Consider the following 20,966-nt stretch of genomic DNA (forward strand, 5'->3'; position numbering starts at 1 on the left):
GATAGATAGTTGTTGTACTGTGAATTTTATTGGTTGTTATATGTTGTCTTTTTCTTACATTTCTTTTGTGAATTTTGATTTAATGCTGTAAATAAAAGGTCTTACCCTTTGCCTCACTGGTAGAGTACGTTCACTGGCACCTATTTACTGAACTGTTAAGCATTAAACAGCTTGCAATAATGGCACACACATCTGCTCTGCGTTACTCTCAAAGACATTTCATGCTCAGAGAAGGCTTTTGATCGGATAGAATGGACCTTTATGTATCAGGCTATGGAATGGTTTGGTATGGGTTTGGGTTTTATACAAATGATCCAAACGTTGTATAGCTCTCCTGTTGCTAGATTATATATAAACTAGTCTTTAAGCCCGTTACATTAACGGGTGCTAGAATAGATGTGTCTGTCTGTCTGTGTTTCTTTATCTCTCTCTCCTTGGCCGCTGTCTGTATCCTTCTGTCTCCCCCTCCCCCCCCAAGCAAAGCTGTCTGCCCCCAGCACCCACCTCCCCCCCAAATGTCTCTCCATGGCCCTCTTCTGTCTTCCCCCCCAGAGCAAAGTTGTCTGTCCCCAGCACACCTCCCCCCAAAGCAGTCCCCTTCCCCTATCTCTCCATGGCCCCTTCTGTCTCCCCCAGCACACCCCTCCCTCCAAAGCAGCCCCCTATCCCTCTCCCTGTGTCTCCATGGCCCCTTCTGTCTTCCCCCCCAGAGCAAAGCTGTTTGCTCCAAGCACACCCCTCCCCCCAAAGCAGCCCCCTTTCCTTCTCCCGCTGACTCTCTCTCTGGCCCCCTTTCTCTGTCTGTCTTTCTGTCCCTCTCCCTGGCCTTGTGTCTTTCTTTCTTTCTGTCTCCCTCCCTCCTGCTGTCTGTCTGTCATTTTCCCCCATTTCCCTGTGCAGCAGCATAAGGGGTTAGGGAGTTTCTCAGACTGGCAAACTGTCCTCTCCTCTCTCTCTCTAATGCTCTTCCTATGCTTTCCTTTTCTTTTCTGTTCTCTTCCTCCTTCACCATCCCCTCCTCTTTGTCCTCTCTCTCTCTCTCTGCTTCTCTCCTCCTCTCCGATTTTCTTCTTCTACCTTGCCTCTCCTCCACCCTCTGATGCTCGTCTCTCCTGATTCCCCCCTCTGGTGCTGCCCGACCCGTGGTTGGCACCCATTGGCTGCTGCACGCGAGACCTGCCAGCAGCCGGATCCAATGGGAAGCAGCCATCTGTTGGAGGCTGGAGTCGGGAGCCAGCGCCGTTAAAGCTGGTGTTTCCGCGTAGAAAGAATCCTGCACCTCTTTGAAAACTGTCACGCCGCTGGAGCCGGGAGGCGACGGAGAGGGCAGGGGGTGCTAGCGGCCGGCAGCCGCCGCTCCGCAGGTGTAGAGCAGGGAAGGGCGCGCATGCGCACTTGTCTTGCCTCACGTGAGGCCAGACCGTAAGCTGCGCATACGCACTTCCTAGCTACAGCTCACGGAAAACGGACGCACGCATAGGAAGTGCGCATGCGCGGCTTACAGTTTTATTATATTAGATAATAATTTTTCAGATTCTTTTAAGTTGCAAAGGGGGGTTAGACCGGGTTGTCCTTTGTCTCCTTTGCTTTTTGATATAGTTCTTGAACCCTTATTATTAGCTGTTCAACAGGTAGAGGAGATTCAGGGGATTCCTCGTTCTGGAAAAGATTATAAAGTATCTGCTTATGCAGATGATATATTACTTCATTTGAGAAATCCGGGAAAAACCATTCCATGCTTGCTTGAGTTGATTGAGAAATTTGGGAAGTTCTCAGGATATAAGATAAATTGGACTAAATCAGAAGTTCTTCCTTTAAATGTATATTGTACAAAAGGCTTATTTGATTCTTTTCCATTTATTTGGAAAGAGGAAGGAATAAAATATTTAGGAATTTGGATTAAAAATACATTTGATGAGACAATAAAAGTGAATGAAAAAACTTTACTACAAAAGGTTACAGAATTATGTGAGCAATGGAATCCGTTGCATTTGTCTTGGTGGGGAAGAGTCCAAACTGTAAAGATGATGATTTTGCCTGTTGTTTGTTACCAAATGGGTATGATACCAGGTTTTTTTCAGGGGTCTTTTTACAAAAAATTAAATAGTATTTTGAGTAAATTTATTTGGCTGGGTAAAAGTGCAAGAATTGCCTTAGTATCATTACAAAAGCCAATTGCGGAGGGTGGGGTAAATTTTCCAAATTTTTATAGGTACCATCAGTCCTATATATTGCGCCAAGGTATGTATTGGGTCCTCCCAGATCTCATGGATAAATTACCGGATTGGTTATGGTTGGAATGGCAACTTATGTTTCCCATAAAACTTCGTCATCTGCTTAGTATTAATATGCCTAGAATACGGAAAAACAATAGAATTTTAATGGACACTTGGAAAACATTAAGATATGTTAACAATTTAACACCTCTTACAATTCAAAAATCTACTTATCAAAATATGGAAACATAGAAACATAGAAATAGACGGCAGATAAGGGCCATGGCCCATCTAGTCTGCCCACCCTAATGTCCCTCCCCTACCTTTGCCCTGTGAATAGATCCCATGTGCCGATCCCATTTGGCCTTAAAATCAGGCACGCTGCTGGCCTCAATCACCTGTAGTGGAAGACTATTCCAGCGATCAACCACTCTTTCAGTGAAAAAGAATTTCCTGGTGTCACCTCGTAGTTTCCCGCCCCTGATTTTCCACGGATGCCCTCTTGTTGTCGTGGGACCCTTGAAAAAGAAGATATCTTCCTCTGCCTCAATGCGACCCGTAAGATACTTGAACATCTCGATCATGTCTCCCCTCTCTCTGGGCTCCTCGAGCGAGTATAGCTGTAATTTGTCAAGCCGTTCTTCGTATGGAAGATCCTTGAGTCCCGAGACCATCCGGGTGGCCATTCTCTGCACCGACTCCAGTCTCAGCACATCCTTGCGATAATGCGGCCTCCAGAATTGCACACAGTATTCCAGGATACAAATAGGCGGATTTAAGATTGTCTGGAAGGATTGGATTAAAGCTGGTATACGAACACTAAATGATGTTATATCTAAAGGTAAACTCCTGGATTTTTCACAGTTGTAACTTAAATTTGGTCTTGATAAAAAAACAGAGCTATAAATGGTTGCAACTGAAGCAGGCGATTCAGGCAGGGTTCCCTGAATGGAAATCTCTTAATAATCAATTTAGCTTAGAATTCTTATGCTTTCAGGCAGATTTTCTGGGTCACCAGGCCGCGCAGTGGTACAAATTATTATCTGGATATATAAATAAAAAACCAAAGACTGGACTTGGGGATATTTGGAGCATTGAGATTAAGCATCAAATTAGTGCGTCGCAATGGCCACGAATTTGGTCCTGGAGGATGAAGTGTACAATGTCTGCATCTATGAGGCAAACATGGTTTTTCCTGTTCCATAGAGCACTCTGGTCCCCTGTTTGTTTACAAAAATTGGATTGCTCTAAGTCAGGGGTGTCCAATGTCGGTCCTCGAGGGCCGCAGTCCAGTCGGGTTTTCAGGATTTCCCCAATGAATATGCATTGAAAGCAGTGCATGCAAATAGATCTCATGCATATTCATTGGGGAAATCCTGAAAACCCGACTGGATTCCGGCCCTCGAGGACCGGAGTTGCCCATCCCTGACATAGACACTCTAATCTTGGGGTCTCAAAGTCCCTCCTTGAGGGCCGCAATCCAGTCGGGTTTTCAGGATTTCCCCAATGAATATGCATTGAAAGCAGTGCATGCAAATAGATCTCATGCATATTCATTGGGGAAATCCTGAAAACCCGACTGGATTCCGGCCCTCGAGGACCGGAGTTGCCCATCCCTGACATAGACACTCTAATCTAGGGGTCTCAAAGTCCCTCCTTGAGGGCCGCAATCCAGTCGGGTTTTCAGGATTTCTCCAATGAATATGCATTGAAAGCAGTGCATGCACATAGACCTCATGCATATTCATTGGGGAAATCCTGAAAACCCGACTGGACTGCGGCCCTCGAGGACCGACATTGGACACCCCTGCTCTAAGTCTAATAGATGTTGGCATTGTCATCTTGAAGCCGAAACTTTAGATCATTTATTGTTTTACTGTCCATTCATTAAGGCATTCCTATATGGGATCAAGTAAATAGCTTATTAGAAAATCATGTAGGGTTGTCTTATGATACAATTTTGTTTGGTGTGTCTTTGAGATATAAAGGTCAAATATCTGCTAATAACAATAAGCTATTAATGATTTTGACAGGAGTTGCCATCCAACAAATAACATACAATTGGAAGGACTATAAAAGACTGAACTATTGTTTCTGGTGGAACTCAGTTTGTCAAGTTTATAAATTGGAAAGAGCGCTAGCAGTTCAAAAAGGTTGTTATAATCAATTTAAAGATGTGTGGGGGCCATTTTTAAAGTATTATAATGAATAATTAACATTTTTTCCCCATTATGATTTACTGGTGGCTTTGGGTGGGGGATGGGTATATGGATGATTTACTAATTGTATATGTGATCAAAAAATAAGATATTATATTCATAGGGTGTATTTCGGTTATTGATGAAGTCGGGTGGGGGGTAGGGGTTTTAACTTTCTTGGTATATATTATTCTAGAATGTCAAGTGATGCTATTTCAAATTGTTTGTTATTCCATTGTACACTTGTTTATGTCAAAATGAATTAAAAAAAAAAAAAAGACATTTCATGCTGCAGAAACCATTCAAAAGCGTCTTCTCCATGGCTCAATTTTGGTTACAAATGACATGATCAGGCTTCAGGTAGGCATTTTGGGATTATTTTTGAGAGAGAAATTACCTGCAAGTTTTCTTTAGAAATTAGCAAGAACGCAGCGCATGCAATCAACACATCTGCACAGTTCGCACCAGATGCATGGCTGTGTGTGTGCGTGTATGTCAAGAGTCCACCTAAAAGCCCTGAAAGTGGCAATCTAGACCTACCGTGTTTCCCCGATGGTAAGACACTGTCTTATTTTTTTTGGAAGGCCAAAATATGCTCTAGGGCTTATTTTCGGGGGTGATGCCTTATTTACCCTTTCATGTCCCCTCTGTATCTCTATCCTTATTCAGTAGGTCCTGCTTACCCTTTCTCTTCTTTGTGTCACTATCTCCATTTTCAGCTTTCCCCCCTTTTCCTTTGTTAATGCACCCTGTAGCTAGAATCTTTACACCCTCCCTCCACTCCGGCCCAGCCCAGTATGAAATATTTCCTTTTGTTTCCCTCCCCTCTCTCTTTCTCTCTCTCTTCTGCTCCCTCATCCATGAGTCCTGCATCTGGCCCTCTCCCTTCTACCTGCACCTGGCAACACCCCCCTGCTCCGCGGCTCTCTTCAGCAACTTGTCAGCAGCGGTGATCAAGACAAGCTACCAACATCGAGGCCTTCCCTCTACGAGTCCCGCCTTTGTGGAAAAAGGAAGTTGAAACAAGCGGGACTCGCAGAGGGTAGGCCCCCGACGTCAGAAGCTTGTGTCGATCGCTGCTGCTGAGTTGCCGAAGAGAGCCGCGGAGCAGGGGATGTGGCCGGAAGCAGGTAGAAGGGAGAGGGAGATAGGAAGGCTGTAGATCTCCGGAGCATGACACCGACCCCGGCCAGGATGATTTCTTTTTCAGGCGTGCATCTTACAAGTCCGGCGTCGCGGCGGGAAATAGCCATGCTAAGCAGTGAGCTCAGCACTACACAGATGAAAGCCTTGCTTGCTGATTGGTCCGGCGGCACGGCCGCCGGACCAATCAGCAAGCAAGGCTTTCATCTGTGTATGTGCTGAGCTCACTGCTCAGCATGGCTATTTCCCGCCGCGACGCCGGACTTGTAAGTTGCATGCCTGCGTGACACACTACCGGAGCCACGGCAAAGGTGGAAAAGAGCCGCATGCGGCTCTGGAGCCGCGGGTTGCCGACCCCCGCGGTAGACGGAGGGACCACACGGAGTCACCCACCGTACCACCCGATTCGGGTAAGCGCAGGTATCGGTGGGTGGCTTATTTGCGGGGGGGGGGGGGGTGCCTTATTTTACAATTTTTTCTAAAAAGGGGGGGCTGTCTTATTTGATGGCCCTGCCTTATCATCGGGGAAACACGGTAGAATGCAACTGCACCAAGAATGAACACAGAATTAGGTTTACAGGCACATTTAAACTTTGGTTTTATCATTTGAAATATCGCCCTTCACAGTAGCATATCAAAAGTAAAAACCAGAGATAAAAAAAAAACATGTAGAGCCCAAAATGGCATCTTACAACTACCAGAAAACGCAAACTCACCCCCTGGTCCTTTCTTCTTACTTTTCTTTGTTTTCTTTCTCTTAGAAAGCTCTGAAAATGCCTCAGCAGCCTTCTGAAGTTTTGTGATGAAAAACTCTATATCATCTAATATATGGTTTAGGATTTGCTGGCGAGAGAGAGAGAGAGAGAGAGTGATACAGTGACTGCGATAAGGCCGGGTTGTGACATCACAAGATTTTTCTTTTTAAATAGTAGATCAAATCAGTTCTCAAACCCTGCTGTACTGACTCCTGCGAGAATCTCTTCCCTCCACGCATGAGGTGGCTTTTGTCACTGCTGTGCCCTACAGGTAACATTCCCTCTAGAACAGTGTTCTTCAACCACCGGTCCATGGACCAGTGCCGGTCCACAGAAATTTCCTGCCGGTCCACAGGGTGAGTACGTGCATCAGGCCCAAAACAGTGTTCTTCAACCGCCGGTCCACGGTGCGATCGATGCGGCGTTATCTTCGAGCCAGCTCCCTCTTCCTCACTGATTCGGTGCACAAAGCCACGGGCAGTGGCTCCTACGGGCGTCCTGCGCCTGAACCGGAAGCCTTCTCTCTGACGTTGCAACGTCAGAGGGAAGGCTTCCAGATGAGGCACGGGACGTGCAAGGTGCAATTAGTACTATTATGGGGCGGGGTCTGCAGTGGTGATTGGGTAGAGATGGGCGGGGCCTGGCCCACAACTTAGCCCAGTGTTCTTCAACCGCTGGTCCACGGACCGATGCCGGTCCATAGAATAATTCTTTTATTTGTGCCGGTCCATAGGTGTAAAAAGGTTGAAAAACACTGCTCTAGAAGATGCACTTTCTGACAACATGGTTTGTTTTCAGCCTGACCTTGCTGCCTGGATATTTATTGGGGGATCTTTTCAGAAATGCACCTCACTGAAGTCACATGCTTCCATCCGCATCTACCCTTTACATCAGTATTTGCATCAGTTCAAACCCCGCTCGGAGCATCTTCACTCCTTTGTAGCTCTTCTAGAATTTGAAGGACTGGTGCTGTAACAGTATCTTTTAAGAAGGTTAAATTGTTCTTGGCATACGAGCTCTCGATTGGACTTCCAGAACAGAAAAAGTAACATAGTAAATGACAGAAGATAAAGCCCAGCCCGTCGGCCCTTTAATGACACGCATTAGAATTTCAGGATTCCATTCAAGTGTCTTTTTCTCTTTATTTCTGGGCCATAGGACGGTCTTTAGGGTCAGACTAGAGAACGACACAGGGCCAAGTCTTTCACCGTCCCCACAGGAAGTCAATTCCCCCATCCCTGCCCCATCCCTGTAAGCTCGGCCTTAACCACACAAGCCTCAAACACTTATCATTTTGTGCAGACAAGGACAGAGCCTGCAGGAATGGGACAGGGACAGGAAAATGAGTTCCCACGGGGATGGGGGGAAAATTTTCCCCCGTGTCAGTCTCTAGTTCCAACTGGGGTAAAAAAAAAAAAAAGAATAAATTCAACCATATCTAAGAAACTAGAGCTGATGCAGTCTATCCAATGCAATTTTCTGAATCAGTAACCCAAGGCACCAAGAATATTTTTTTTTTGTTGGCCTGTGTTATGGACAGGGAGTTAGTCTGAGGTTTAATGTTGAGAAATCCTTCCAAGTCCATTACCACCAGCCTAAAATGAAATATTATAAACCCCAAACGATCTCATACAAGCATCACACACTTAACATAGTAAATGACGGCAGATAGAAATCAGAATGGTCCCATCCAGTCTTCCCAGAAAGGTGGCCAGGGTTGTACTTGTCATGCCTTGTGGGTTACTCCCCCTTGGTCTTTAGGGTTGCTAACTGACCCCATCATAACTCTCCTTCCACCCCTTGCCTTTTTTTCCCTGTAAAACATGAAAAGATAGTTGAGGTTTTTACTTGAGTGGAAATGCTCTACACTTTTTCTTCCATCTTCATGAGTTTGTCCCACACCTTTTTCAATTCGGTCACTGTTTTCAACCCCATCCAGGCATCCATCACCCTCTTTGTGAAAAATGATTTCCTGAGGTTACTTTTCCGTTTCCTTCCTTTCATGCCCTCAAGTTCTATTGCCTCTCTGATTTGGAGAAAAAAGTAGATCTGTTCCTTAATATCTTTCAAATATGTAAATGGCTCTAACGTATCTCAAATGTATATGTCTTCAAGTCTTGTTTCTGTTCGTACATCTTCTGGTGCAGACCTGAACCATTTTGGCCCCTTCCCTCTGAATGCTTTTGGGTGTACTGATGCAGTCTCCCCCAACACCACTTACAGGGGTGTTACCTTCATTCCAGTCATGAGTGCAGCTAAAGAACACCAACGGGTCCAAAATGCAGCTATCCGCCTCCTACACAACCTCAACTACCATGATCCCATCTCCCCAACACTCCGCGCTGAACACTGGCTCCCAATTAGCCAACGCTGTGCATTCAAGGCCCTGGCAATAGCACACAAAAGAATTTATACCACCACCCCCCCTCCTACATAAAATCCAAGCTTCCCATCTACACCCCCACTCGCACCCTCCGCTCAAAATCGGAGATACGCCTATGCATTCCCCCCGGAAGGTCCCTCCTCTCAGAAACTGCCCGCAAACGATCCTACAGCCACTTCATTCCACATCTCTGGAACCAACTCCCCCCTCAACTCAGACTACAGAACTCATTATTGACGTTCCATAAAATGGTAAAGACCCTCCTCTTCAACTAAAGGTCACCCCCCCTTAAGCCCCACCTCTCTCTTCTCTCTCCTGTCTATCTTCTCCCTAAATTTCAGTATAGTCCTCTCTTAGTCTGTACTCTGAGAAATTGTATCTAAACTCAAATAACTTGTATTTAAACTAAACTACTTATACTTAAACTCTACTCTTAATTTGCTGTATACTCCCTGTATTTAAACTACTGCACAGTCTTGTATGTCCAAACATTTAAACCTATTGTATATCCTATATGTCCAATTACACTCCATTGTGTAGACCGTTCTGAGCTACTGGGAGGACGGGATAAAAATCTAAATAAATAAATAAATAAAACTTGCAAGCATCATGCTGACACAAACAAAGCAGGAATACAGTCAGTGTTGGCTGAAGGGATTGTGGTACCCTGAGCCAGTTTGAATTGGCTTCCTCCCCAGGGACCTGGCAATGCTTCCTCTCCTCCCTGCTCCTAGATTCTGTAAACAGTGTGTGCTGCCTTCGGCCAGTGCCTGGATCTTCCCTCTGCAGCATCCCGCCTCCTCTGATGCGATAAATACAGCGCAGACATCATCACAATCCCATACAGGCATTATACATATGCCAAACGTAAACATAGGCAAGTCACCTGATCGTCATTAGAATCCCAAAGAGGTACCACGCGATACACACAAATCATGAACCCCGCACAGACAGCTGATCTAAATCACAACCTAATGCAGATGGCACACCTGTACACAGCACGGACAGCAGAACCTCCCATAGGCATCACACTGGTACACACAAGGCATTAATACAGCACAGATAATGACTGGATCTTCATAAGAGCCTCAGGAAGGCACACAGACGACATCTTTATCGGGCGTGGACCCTAGGAACACAGCCAGACGCAGTAAAAGGCAAACAACCTTAATTCCAATTAAAACCATTAAATTAATAAAATGAAGTTGGCCAAAGAGGAGGCAAAAGCTCAATAAGAAGTCAAACCGATTCCTTCCTCTTCGGCAAATTAAAACTAAAGTGTGTTTTTTTCACTTTGGCTTTCATTCTCCACTGTTAGGCAAATTTTAAAAATGTCTTTATGGCTTCAGTTTTAGTTGCTTAAAATTAGTCAGAAAGACAAACTCTCACCACACAGCGTTCATTTCAGTTGTCTGGTCCCATTACGATAAGCCGATACTTACAACATCCCTGTCAATTCTGGCTGCAACCATCTCTGTTGTCTCTTCGTGCTCTTGGTAGTTTCGCTTTTCATCTGCACAGACAAGATGAGAAACAGCAAATATTTTACAGGAAAAGCTGCCTGCAGCAGACTGAAAGAGTTAAAAACCTGTGCAGCAGGGTTTCGGCAATCCTATGGCACATCTGTATACATTTCCATCCTTCGCATATATAACGAGCAGATGTGACAAAAGGAATAAAGATAAGTGATAAGACAAGTGAACAGTCATATAAAGCAAGAGCATTCAATGTTGTCCACAACTTAAAGTAAATAAAAGACGAACAATAAAACATTAAGGAGGAAAAGTGAATATTAGACAACTCAGAACGATACACCAACCAGACCGGAGAAGCTGGAGAACTGGGTTCAATTCTCTGGACAAGTCACTTAAGTCTCTATTGCTCTAGATACAAAATAAGTACCTTATATAATAAGGACCCTGCTTTGAAAGGCAGTATATCACGTCCCATCCCTCCTTCCCCTTCCATATCCACATTCAAGTCACATTATGTTTACAGATATTCCAATTGCCAACATAGCAGTTTATAGCACTTGTTATAAACCAACGATAAAATAAAAACAGGCCATTCAGACACATTTTCAGCTCCGTGCTATCTAAAGTCATTACATTACATTAGTGATTTCTATTCCGCTTGTGCCTTGCGGTTCTAAGCGGATTACAAATTAGAAGATATCTGGACATTACCGAGAGAATTATATAACAAAGATTCATGTACATTACATGATACAGTTGAGAGTTACAAATTAGAGGATATCTGAATTTATCCGATGGAATTACATAGTAAAGATTCAAGTGGAGAATAACAATATATTTGGGATTACCTAACATTGAAGGGATAAGTTTATTGCATACATGTGGTAGATGCTTATTTAGCGGTCTGGATATTTTATGTCCTCTAAAACAGAAGTTAAGCAGTTCAGAGAAAGTACTCAGGGCAAAGGTATAATTATTAGACTGAAATGGAACTGAACCATCTGTAAAGCTGAAGAATATGCTAATAAGAGAATTGGGAAAAGGCTCCTTTGATTTGAAATACATCTTTTTCACAAGAAAATCACCGACGGTGGAAAGTTACCAAAAATACCCCGATAGCAGACGTACAGCATATCAAGATGCCGAGCAGAGAGAGGGGGAAGGATTCAAATAGTACACTGGAATCCAGGAGCCCTGAGTTTCGGCCTTGCTTTCTAACTTAATTTGCATATCTGTGCCTCATTTATGGTAGGCTACACAGAGATATTGCAATATATTTTGTTTTCATCCATCCCACCTATCTCTACACGTCTAAAAATAAACTTCAACACTATGACACTGTGAAACATCCCCATACACGGATCCTTGTCTGTTATACAAAAAGCACAGAGCTAAAAGTCTGTCTGAATGGCCCGGTGCAGAGGGCGGATGCGGTTCACAGACAACCCCGCGAAAGACAAAGGCGCGCGCTGAAGAAAATTACAGTTTTTAGGGGCTCCGACGGGGGGGTTTTGTTGGGGGGCCCCCCCAGTTTACTTAATAGAGATCGCGCCAGCATTATGGGGGGTTTGGGGGGTTGTAACTGTCCACATTTTACTGTAAACTTAACTTTTTTTCTAAAAACAGGGAAAAAGTGAAGTTTTCAGTAAAATGTGGGGGGTTACAACCCCCCAAACCCCCCACAACGCCCCCACAACACGGCACGATCTTTATTAAGTAAAGTGTGGGGGGGTCCCCCCACGCCCCCCCCCATCGGAGGCCTAAAAACAGTAATTTTCTGTGGCGTGCGCCTCCGCGCTGCGCTCAATTGTCTGTGCGCCCCTTTGTCCCGGCGCGCTTTTGACCTGACACCGGCGGATGCAGCAAGAACTGGCCATGAAATTACCCCAACACCAGCAGTAGAGCAGCGAAGGCATCACGAGTGCATCCAGAAAAATACTTAGGCTGCCACTGCCTGGCCCAGTATCTGACCCAATGATTTTAGGGGCTCATTTCATGTGGAAAAGGACAGAAGAGGATTCCCTTCTAGTCTGATTTTCTCTGGGTTGTCAGACACTCACAGTCTCCCTGCTCGGAAGCCCAAGCGGACCAGGCTGCCACACGGCTTCGAACGTCCACCTGCGTGACGGTTCCAGGGGGCATCGGGGCAGGCGCCCTCGGTGGAGGAGGAATAGCTGTGTCTGGATTGGAAATTATCCTAGGATGAAAATGGGTGAAACATCAGCACTAAGTTCTGAGAAGGGTCAGTAACATGCATTTATTTAGAAAAATCAAAGACAGCCAGTCACCACTTTGCCCAGAACAATGCTGGATGCAATCAGGTACTATATAGTTTATAGTTTATTCAATTTTTGATTAAACGCCTTTTCGATACTACAAAGCGTTGTACAAAGTAAAAAATATTAACATTTTAACAAAAATGACAATTAAACAAACTTTCCTATAGTAAACTACAAGACTACAGACCGTACAAACTGGGTAAATATTGACCCGTAGGCCATAGAAACATAAGGAAAAGGGGGAGAAATACACTTGTAATAGAAAAGTGAGGAACATATAAGGGAAAAACACTTAGGAACTGGGGAACAGTATAAAATTAATAGTTAAGGGAAAGTAAGCACATGTCAGGCTAAGAGACCAAAAAGCACTAAATTCTCATCTAGGATGAGCTGAAAAATCTGATTTTATGACATACAATGTTAAACTATACATGGAAAATGGAGAAACAAACCTTGCACACTCGGTGACAAATGCAATGAGGCGGCCGTCAACACATCACACGTTTTACTCGACCCAAATGCTATGGATTCTGGACAGCGTTACTCAGAGCTGTCCTAATTTTTTTTTTAAGGTGCTGAATGGACTAAAGCTTCGGTATTTTGTAAAGAAAACGTTTAAACTGTATTTTCATAGGATACACAATTTCTAATTTTTATTCAATGGCTACCTTGACGCTTATTCATGTGGCATAAAAATTCAACAATTCGATATATACAGAACAGTTTAATATTGGTGAAAGCTCTAAAAACCCAAAACCCAGGAAGTGCCACCACTAGCCATAGCGTTTCTTCCTGTGCCTCAAAATAGTGCTGTCCCTTTTCTCGTTACTCCTTCCCAGCCGGCTTTCATCAGGATGGCATCGTCACAAAGCCAGTGTCCCCTCAATAGGCAGTGTAGATTACGGCTTTTAGGGTTTCACCATTATTAAACTGCTCTGTATACATCAAATGATTTATTTTTTATGGATGTTACCAGACACATGAATAATACTTTACACTGTAAAAGTCAAGGTGGCCACTGAATAAAATTAGAATTCCAGAATCTTGCTACTCTTTTGGGTTTCAACATGGAATGTTGCAACTATTTTGGATTCTAAAATCTTGTTACTCTATGGAATTTCATAGACCTGGGTTGGCCACTGTTGGAAACAGGATCCTGGACTTGATGGACCTTCGGTCTGTCTTATGTTCTTATGTGAGCCAAGTATAAGACAATGAAGCCATTGTGACATCACTGCTGAGGTTGGCTCTTAGGCATTGGTGGAATGAGGCATTATGACATCACAATCTCAGCTCTGGAATGTTGCTACTGTTTGGGTTTCTGCCAGGTCCTTGGGACCTGGGTTGGCCACTGTTGAAAACAGGATACTGGGCTTGAGGGACCTTCGGCCTGATCCATTATGACTATTCTTATGTGCATTTCTCTGCATCTGCACAGAATATCTACTAGCTTTATTAGCATAAATGTAAATGTTCTGGGTGCGGTTCCCTCCTACACAAAGCTTCTTTCTCTGCAAGGTGCACACAGAATTGTGCAGACCAGAGCCCTTCAGGTTACCAGAGGTCAGTAGGAGAATCTCTCAACCCTCTCTTGCATCAGGGCTGCAACATCGGCTTCAAAAACTAACTTTTCACAGCACCGTCAGGAAAATCAATCCCTGCAAACAAGGTTTATACAATTCTTGTCTTCAGTCTCTTCATTTGGCAGCTTTCTAAGATTACTTTACTGGCCTTTACCTGAGTGTTTCAGGCCTTTTCTTCTGCTTCCCCCCTTTGCTGTCACTGATTGCACTTTCAATATCCTGCTGGATCAGGTTAGCCTGGAACGAAAAGACATGAAGGGAGACGAGGAGTGGAAAAACCCTAGAAAAGCTCCACATTCTAATTCAGCCCTCACATCCTGAGGAGCAGAGCAGCTCATATGAGATACAAGGACCCACTCCGGAGACCGTTAGTCAAAAGGAGAGAAACGGACCAGAGGAGAACTGCCAAAACAGTGTAGCTCCTGCACCATAAATCTTAAGGTCTGAGACTTCCGGGTATTCGATGGGAAAGGTAGATGGGCAGTGAGGAATATACAAATGTCTTAAAGGTATCAGTAGTCAGTGAAAAAATCCCAGAATAAAGGGCTTAAGCCAGTGTATCTCAAACTGTGTGCCAAGGCACACTGAGGAGGAGGAGAGGCACCGGTGCCAGCCGACTGCCTACAGGCTGAGCCTCTCATAGCAATCAGTGGGCACCAGCACCTATCCTTCTATCTGGCCCTCTTCCCATCCGGCACCCCCCACTGGCATCTCAGGGCCCACAGACATACATCCGCGGACGTCAACATGATGATGTCATGCATGTCACTTCCAGGTGCCTCGAGCCACGGCCACTACTTTTAGTGTGCCGCAGCTCAAGAAAGTTTGGCTTAAACTAACGAGTCACGAAAGGAAAGATACATGGAAACCCTCCCAGATTATGCCATAAAGAGATGAAACTGACAAGCCATCGGCTAAAAAAATGAAGCGCATTTTAAGTGTGAGGGTTCATGCAGAAGGTCTTCTCTTTGGTCTTACCTTCACATCGTCACACTGGAACAGGTGCAGGTCGGGTTTACTCTGGGTGGGCTCTTTACACACCAGTGCGAGAATGGAGTCGTAAGTGCAGGCCCCCATCACAGACTGGCAATGCTGAACGGTTACCAGTGGAAAGTTCTCCAGCTCGTTCTGCGGGAACAACAAACACGGTGTCAGGTCAAAAGCGCGCCGGGACAAAGGCGCGCGCAGACAATTGAGCGCAGCGCGGAGGTGCGCGCCGCAGAAAATTACTGTTTTTAGGGGCTCCGACGGGGGGGGGGGGGCGTGAGATCGCGCCGCGTTGTGGGGGGATTGGGGGGTTGTAACCCCCCACATTTTACTGAAAACTTCACTTTTTCCTTGTTTTTAGGGAAAAAGTTAAGTTTACAGTAAAATGTGGAGGGTTACAACCCCCCCAAACCCCCCACAACGCCGGCGCGATCTCTATTAAGTAAACTGGGGGGGGGGGCTCCCCAACAAAAACCCCCGTCGGAGCCCCTAAAAACTGTCATTTTCTTCGGCGCGCGCCTCCGCCTTGCGCTCAGTTGTCGGCGCGCGCCTCTGTCTTTCGCGGGGTTGTCTATGAACTAACAAACACAGCCATGCGCCATCTCCATGTGCAGTCGGAGAGAATAAGAAAGGCGAAACGTTTTGGTCACTAGGAAAGAATCTCTGGACTACTGGTTCCCTCTCTCCTGAGCCACTTTCTTCAAGTCAGACCACGTGACACCTTATTATCGCGAGTCACGCTGGCTTCCTATTGAGGCCAGAGTTTTTTTTTAAAACTTTGGACGTCTGTCTTATAAGGTCTCGCACGGTTTGGCTCCTAATTACCTTGCTGTCCATTTTACTTTTTACGAGATCTAGACGTTCTTTGTGCATCGCAACTTTATTTGCTCCTCACTGAAACGACATTTCCACCGTTCACTTTCATTTCAAACCGCTAGTTGGGATGCCGACTTTTTCCGATTATTAGATAATTCAAATTCTTATTTGCATTTTAGCAAATTATTGAAAACTTATCAATTTGTTAAATTTTTGGAAAAATGCTGATGTGTATTTTGCTGTGAATTACTCAGTCCTCTTCCATTTTTAACCCCACTGATTTCCAAGGCATTGTGGTATATGAATAAATTATCTGTTATGTCACCGAGATTGTTTTGGTCCTGATAGCAGAAAAGGCAAGGCCACATAACTCAGATGGCAAAGAGCATAACTGCCAACACATGTATAGATTTAAAGGTCAAACACAGACGCGTTAAACCGACCTCTGTTTTTTCAACTGGGAGACAACGCAATGCTATCAGCAATGGCCAACAAGATACTTTCTGGCAGCCTTTGTCAGAATCTTGGCAGCTACATTTCACACAAGTTGTAACCTACCGAGTTGATACTTAGAGTAAGCCAACAATACAATGAGTTACAATAATCGAGATTCAATGAAACTAATGAATAAGCTATTGATCGTAAAGCTGGCTCTGGCAGGTAAATAAAGAGAAATAAAGTCCCCAAAAGGGCTCAGTACATTCCTCTAGGAGACGCAGTGGCAAAGCCGTTAGGGAACCGCTCCTTTATTAAGTGTCTCTCGGTCACACACCCTTGGGAGGGGCTGGAAGTCATTCCATGAGAAACGCTCTGCATGTTTTCACTACAGCTCACCTCTTCACTATATCAGCATAATCTGACTCATCAGAAACCCCCCCCAAAGAAAAATCATACCCTTACTCGAGGCTACCTCCACTTCAGGAAGAAGGTGAAAATTAGGTTTTCTCCCAAGCCTTTAATACCCTCGTTCTGCACATAGACCTTAGACCAGTTCCTCAAATCTTTTCCCACCCACCTATTTCTCCCAATTAACTTTGTATTACTTATCCTGTCCCCAGCTACATCTCCTACCTATGATATTTGACTCTTCTGATAGTGCTTATTAGGTGTGTCATTGGCAGATCTTGTATTGTATTTAGGTTCTTCCATGTTGTCGTTTGTGTTGTTCCGACATTTATCATATGTGCTCTCTGATCTGCTCTGCTCTTAAATGTGTGTTTCACATTAGTCCTATTACTAGGTTTAATTCGCTGTTTGAAAGTTTACCTCATTTATATTTATACTTTTATTTGGTCATTTTACTGTTGTTATCATTTTAACAATCTTGTGTTATGTTAAACTTTACCTGATGTAAATCACCCTTGGGTGAATCTCTTCATAAAGGTCATTAATAAATCCCAACATATTTAAATCTTTTTTTTATTGATATATAGCGACATAGAAAAATCGTGCAACTCTAGTGCAAAGGAACCCATACCTATATCGCCAACCCAACTCAACCTTCCCTACCACCTCTCCCACCCAAAGAACAACAGCAACTCTTACAGAGGCTATCAGAGTACATCAGTTTCACCAAATCAAATGCATTCAACGTAAAATCTAGTCTCTAATAATTGAGGTTAACGTGATATAAAAAGGTTTCCAGCATTGACAGACTAGAGAAATCCTGTCTTTCAAGAAGTGCCTGTTGGATCATCAGGGACCTCCAGTGACAAAGTGTGGGTACCTGAGGGGTAAGCCAGCACTGTAATATGGTTTTCCTGCCCATCACTATCGCCCTTCGAAGAAAGACTTTACAGCCCCATCATAGGGGGCACATGTGGGCGTTCAGAGTAAAGAGGAAGCTGGGATGCAGCCTCCATGTGCAGTTCCAAATCCCCACAATATCAGTAACTAGTTGTGTCCAGAAGCGGGAGATGTTTCCAGAACACGTGGCCTAAGGTAGCACGGGTGTGCTATGATCCCCTGTGCAAAGCTTTGCACAATATGCCCTATTCGGGGAGAAATCTAATTCCTTTCTTTCTCAGTTTCCTGCTGTAGATGTTTGCCCCTTACTTGATGTCTTCTTGAATCATTTCAGTTGTTATGGAGACTTGTAGATCTTGTGACCTTTATGAGCTACAGCTCCATAGTTCAAGTGTCCTGCTAGCTCTTGAAGAAATTTATGGTGAAATTTCAGTAAATCCCAATAAATAAATAAACCAACACCTGCTCACTCCTTCTGTCGGCTTTGTCCTGGAGTACTGCAAATAGTTTTTAAGTCAAATCACAAGATTCTTTTCTTCACATTGGAAATCCTAGGATGCAGGAGAACATACAGGATGCTCGGATTAACCCGACATCACTGGCTGGACTAAGAAAGGTAGGACCTTTTAAGCATGGAAAGGGAGGATCTCTGGTCTCGCATTTCTGTGACCTGCCCAAAATGTTTGGCACAGACTGTGCGACTGAAATGGACACCCTTAAAAGACTGGCACATGTCCCTGGATTCCTGCTCATAAGAGGGGATAAAACAAATTGGAAAAATGGCCACGTGACGTGTTTGTAGAACATGTAAGTCCGTCATTTTTTGTCACTTTGCCCTTTGTTTATTCAGGAAGGTGGTACAGAAGTGATTTAAATCCATAAAATATTTAGAAATTGTGTTTAACTGGCATAAATAAAATCATGTACTATATTGTACAAGCAAAAATCTTGTTAGCAGCATGTGAATTAAGAAAAGGAACCTGCAAACCAGGTAAGTAGTGCTATGGGACTTCCTAAGGGCTGAGTGACGAATGAGGGCGTCTTTACTTTGCCTAATGCTAATCACACCGTGTTTCAGCGTCAAGAGTCCAAAGAAGTCTGACGTAGTGGAGAGTAACTTGGCTTTTCCCTGCTCGCGGGAGTCCCGCATAGAAACCGATTAGCATCGCTTGAAATAAGGAATTTGGCACACACACTCTCTTCTGACACTTCGACGCACGGTTTACCTCTGGTGTTCACATTCCTTCTGGAGGCAGGGCTAGATTCACAAAGCAAACCGAATTGATGAATTCGTCAGACCTGCCCGGATCGGGTGCAGGTTAGTGAATCCTGGCCATTGTTTCTTCCTTTTTGCGTGGCCAGTGTCGGAGTAGGAGGGAAAGCCAAGGACAAACACAACCCATTCAATGTTCACACTTACACAAAAAGGTTCTCAGAAACAAACACTCCCTGATGTGTAACCGAAACTCAAAACAATTAATACACAGCAGCTTCTTTAAATCAAAGTCCAGGCTCTTACGATCTGTGTAAGTAAATCGCTTTCGGCACACAACCTGCTCCCCCTCTCGCTTTGACACTCCTTCCTTCTTGGGTGCTAGAGGTTATCTTTCTGGTCACACCTTTCAGTCTGGCTCCAGTCCAGTATCACCGAGCTCCGCCCTGCGCTTCCAGAAGGGGTGATAGGACAGAGTACGATATTGGGCTTCAAAAAGAGATTGGATGATTTCCTGAAGGGGATTGAAGGGTATAGATAGAGAGTTACTATACAGGATATTATATGATTAGGGAATAAGAGGTTTAGGTAAAGGATCACTTACAGGTCTTGGACCTGGGGGGCCGCCGCGGGAGCAGACTGCTGGGCATGATGGACCCCCTGGTCTGACCCGGCAGAGACAATGCTTATGTTCTTATGTTCTTACAAGATGGCAGGAATAGTTCCTGAGGGAAACCTTCCAGTCTCCATGTTCACCCTGGATCCTCCTGTCCACGCACCAGAAGACCCCACTGGATGTTTTATGCTTTTCCTCTGCCCTTTTCACAGAACTAAGGGGACAACCTTTTGTGGACCTGATGCCCTCAACCCTTTAGGCATAACCTGCTTGCTGGATGGCAGAAAACAGGCATAAAATGCTCTCTATGGTTCATGATGTCTGGCAACAGGTGAGGAGGAGTCATGTTCAAACATTATTACATATAAATATTTCCTTAACATAAAAACATAAGAATTGTCGCTGCTGGGTCAGACCCAGTGGTCCATCGTGCCCAGCAGTCCGCTCCTGCGGCGGCTCTTAGGTCAAAGACCGGTGCCCTAACTGAGACTAGCCCTACCTGCGTACGTTCTGGTTCAGCAGGAACTTGTCTAACTTTGTCTTGAATCCCTGGAGGGTTTTTTCCCCCTATAACAGCCTCTGGAAGAGCGTTCCAGTTTTCCACCACTCTCTGGGTGAAGAAGAACTGTCTCCTTTCAATTTCAGAGAGTGCTTTCTCGTTCTCCCTACCTTGGAGAGAATGAACAATCTGTCGTTATCTACTTCTTGAACGTTTCAATCATGTCCCCTCTCAGTCTCCTCTTTTCAAGGGAGAAGAGGCCCAGTTTCTCTAATCTCTCACTGTACGGCAACTCCTCCAGCCCCTTAACCATTTTAGTCGCTCTTCTCTGGACCCTTTCGAGTAGTACCGTGTCCTTCTTCATGTATGGCGACCAGTGCTGGATGCAGTATTCCAGGTGAGGGCGTACCATGGCCCGGTACAACGGCATGATAACCTTCTCTGATCTGTTCGTGATCCCCTTCTTAATCATTCCTAGAATTCTGTTTGCCCTTTTTGCCGCCGCCGCACACTGCGCAGACGGCTTAATCGACTTGTCGACCAGTACTCCCAAGTCTCTTTCCTGGGGGATCTCTCCGAGTATTGCACCGGACATCCTGTATTCGTATATAAGATTCTTGTTACCGCCATCATCACCTTACACTTATCCATGTTAAACCTCATTTGCCATGTTGCGGCCCATTTCTCGAGCATGTTTATGTCACGTTGCAGGTCTTCGCAATCCTTCTGTGTCTTCACTACTTTGAAAACTTCATATCATCTGCAAATTTAATCACCTCACTCGTCGTTCCAATTTCCAGGTCATTTATAAATATGTTGAAGAGCACGGGTCCAAGCACCAAACCCTGCGGCACTCCACTCGTGACGCCAGAGTGATTTTTAATTTCTTTGCTTCAGTTGATATCACCAATACTCATAAAAGACTAATAGCCATACTTGCTGCTGGAGCAATCCAAACCATTTTGAAAACTTGGAGAAAATGCATCCTTGTTAACGTTCCAATTATGGTGGAATTCAGTTTGTTTAATTGGGAAATATGAGGCAGTCATAATGGAGA

General features: G+C 44.6%; 1 protein-coding gene across 3 annotated transcripts in view; it reads right to left on the reverse strand.

Annotated features, from left to right (window-relative positions):
- EPS8 (epidermal growth factor receptor pathway substrate 8) overlaps positions 1-20,966 on the reverse strand; it is a 127,233-nt gene that overhangs the window by 37,043 nt on the left and 69,224 nt on the right. For all 3 annotated transcript variants that reach the window (XM_033952129.1, XM_033952130.1, XM_033952128.1), the window contains exons 7-11: positions 15,011-15,160; positions 14,187-14,269; positions 12,231-12,367; positions 10,138-10,208; positions 6,274-6,400 (exon numbers count right to left, since the gene is read on the reverse strand). In XM_033952129.1, coding sequence (XP_033808020.1) covers positions 6,274-6,400; positions 10,138-10,208; positions 12,231-12,367; positions 14,187-14,269; positions 15,011-15,160 — 568 coding nt within the window. The remainder of the gene's footprint in view (positions 1-6,273; positions 6,401-10,137; positions 10,209-12,230; positions 12,368-14,186; positions 14,270-15,010; positions 15,161-20,966) is intronic.

Source organism: Geotrypetes seraphini, chromosome 7 (genome assembly GCF_902459505.1).
Source record: "Geotrypetes seraphini chromosome 7, aGeoSer1.1, whole genome shotgun sequence".
NCBI classification, from domain to species: Eukaryota; Metazoa; Chordata; class Amphibia; order Gymnophiona; family Dermophiidae; genus Geotrypetes; species Geotrypetes seraphini.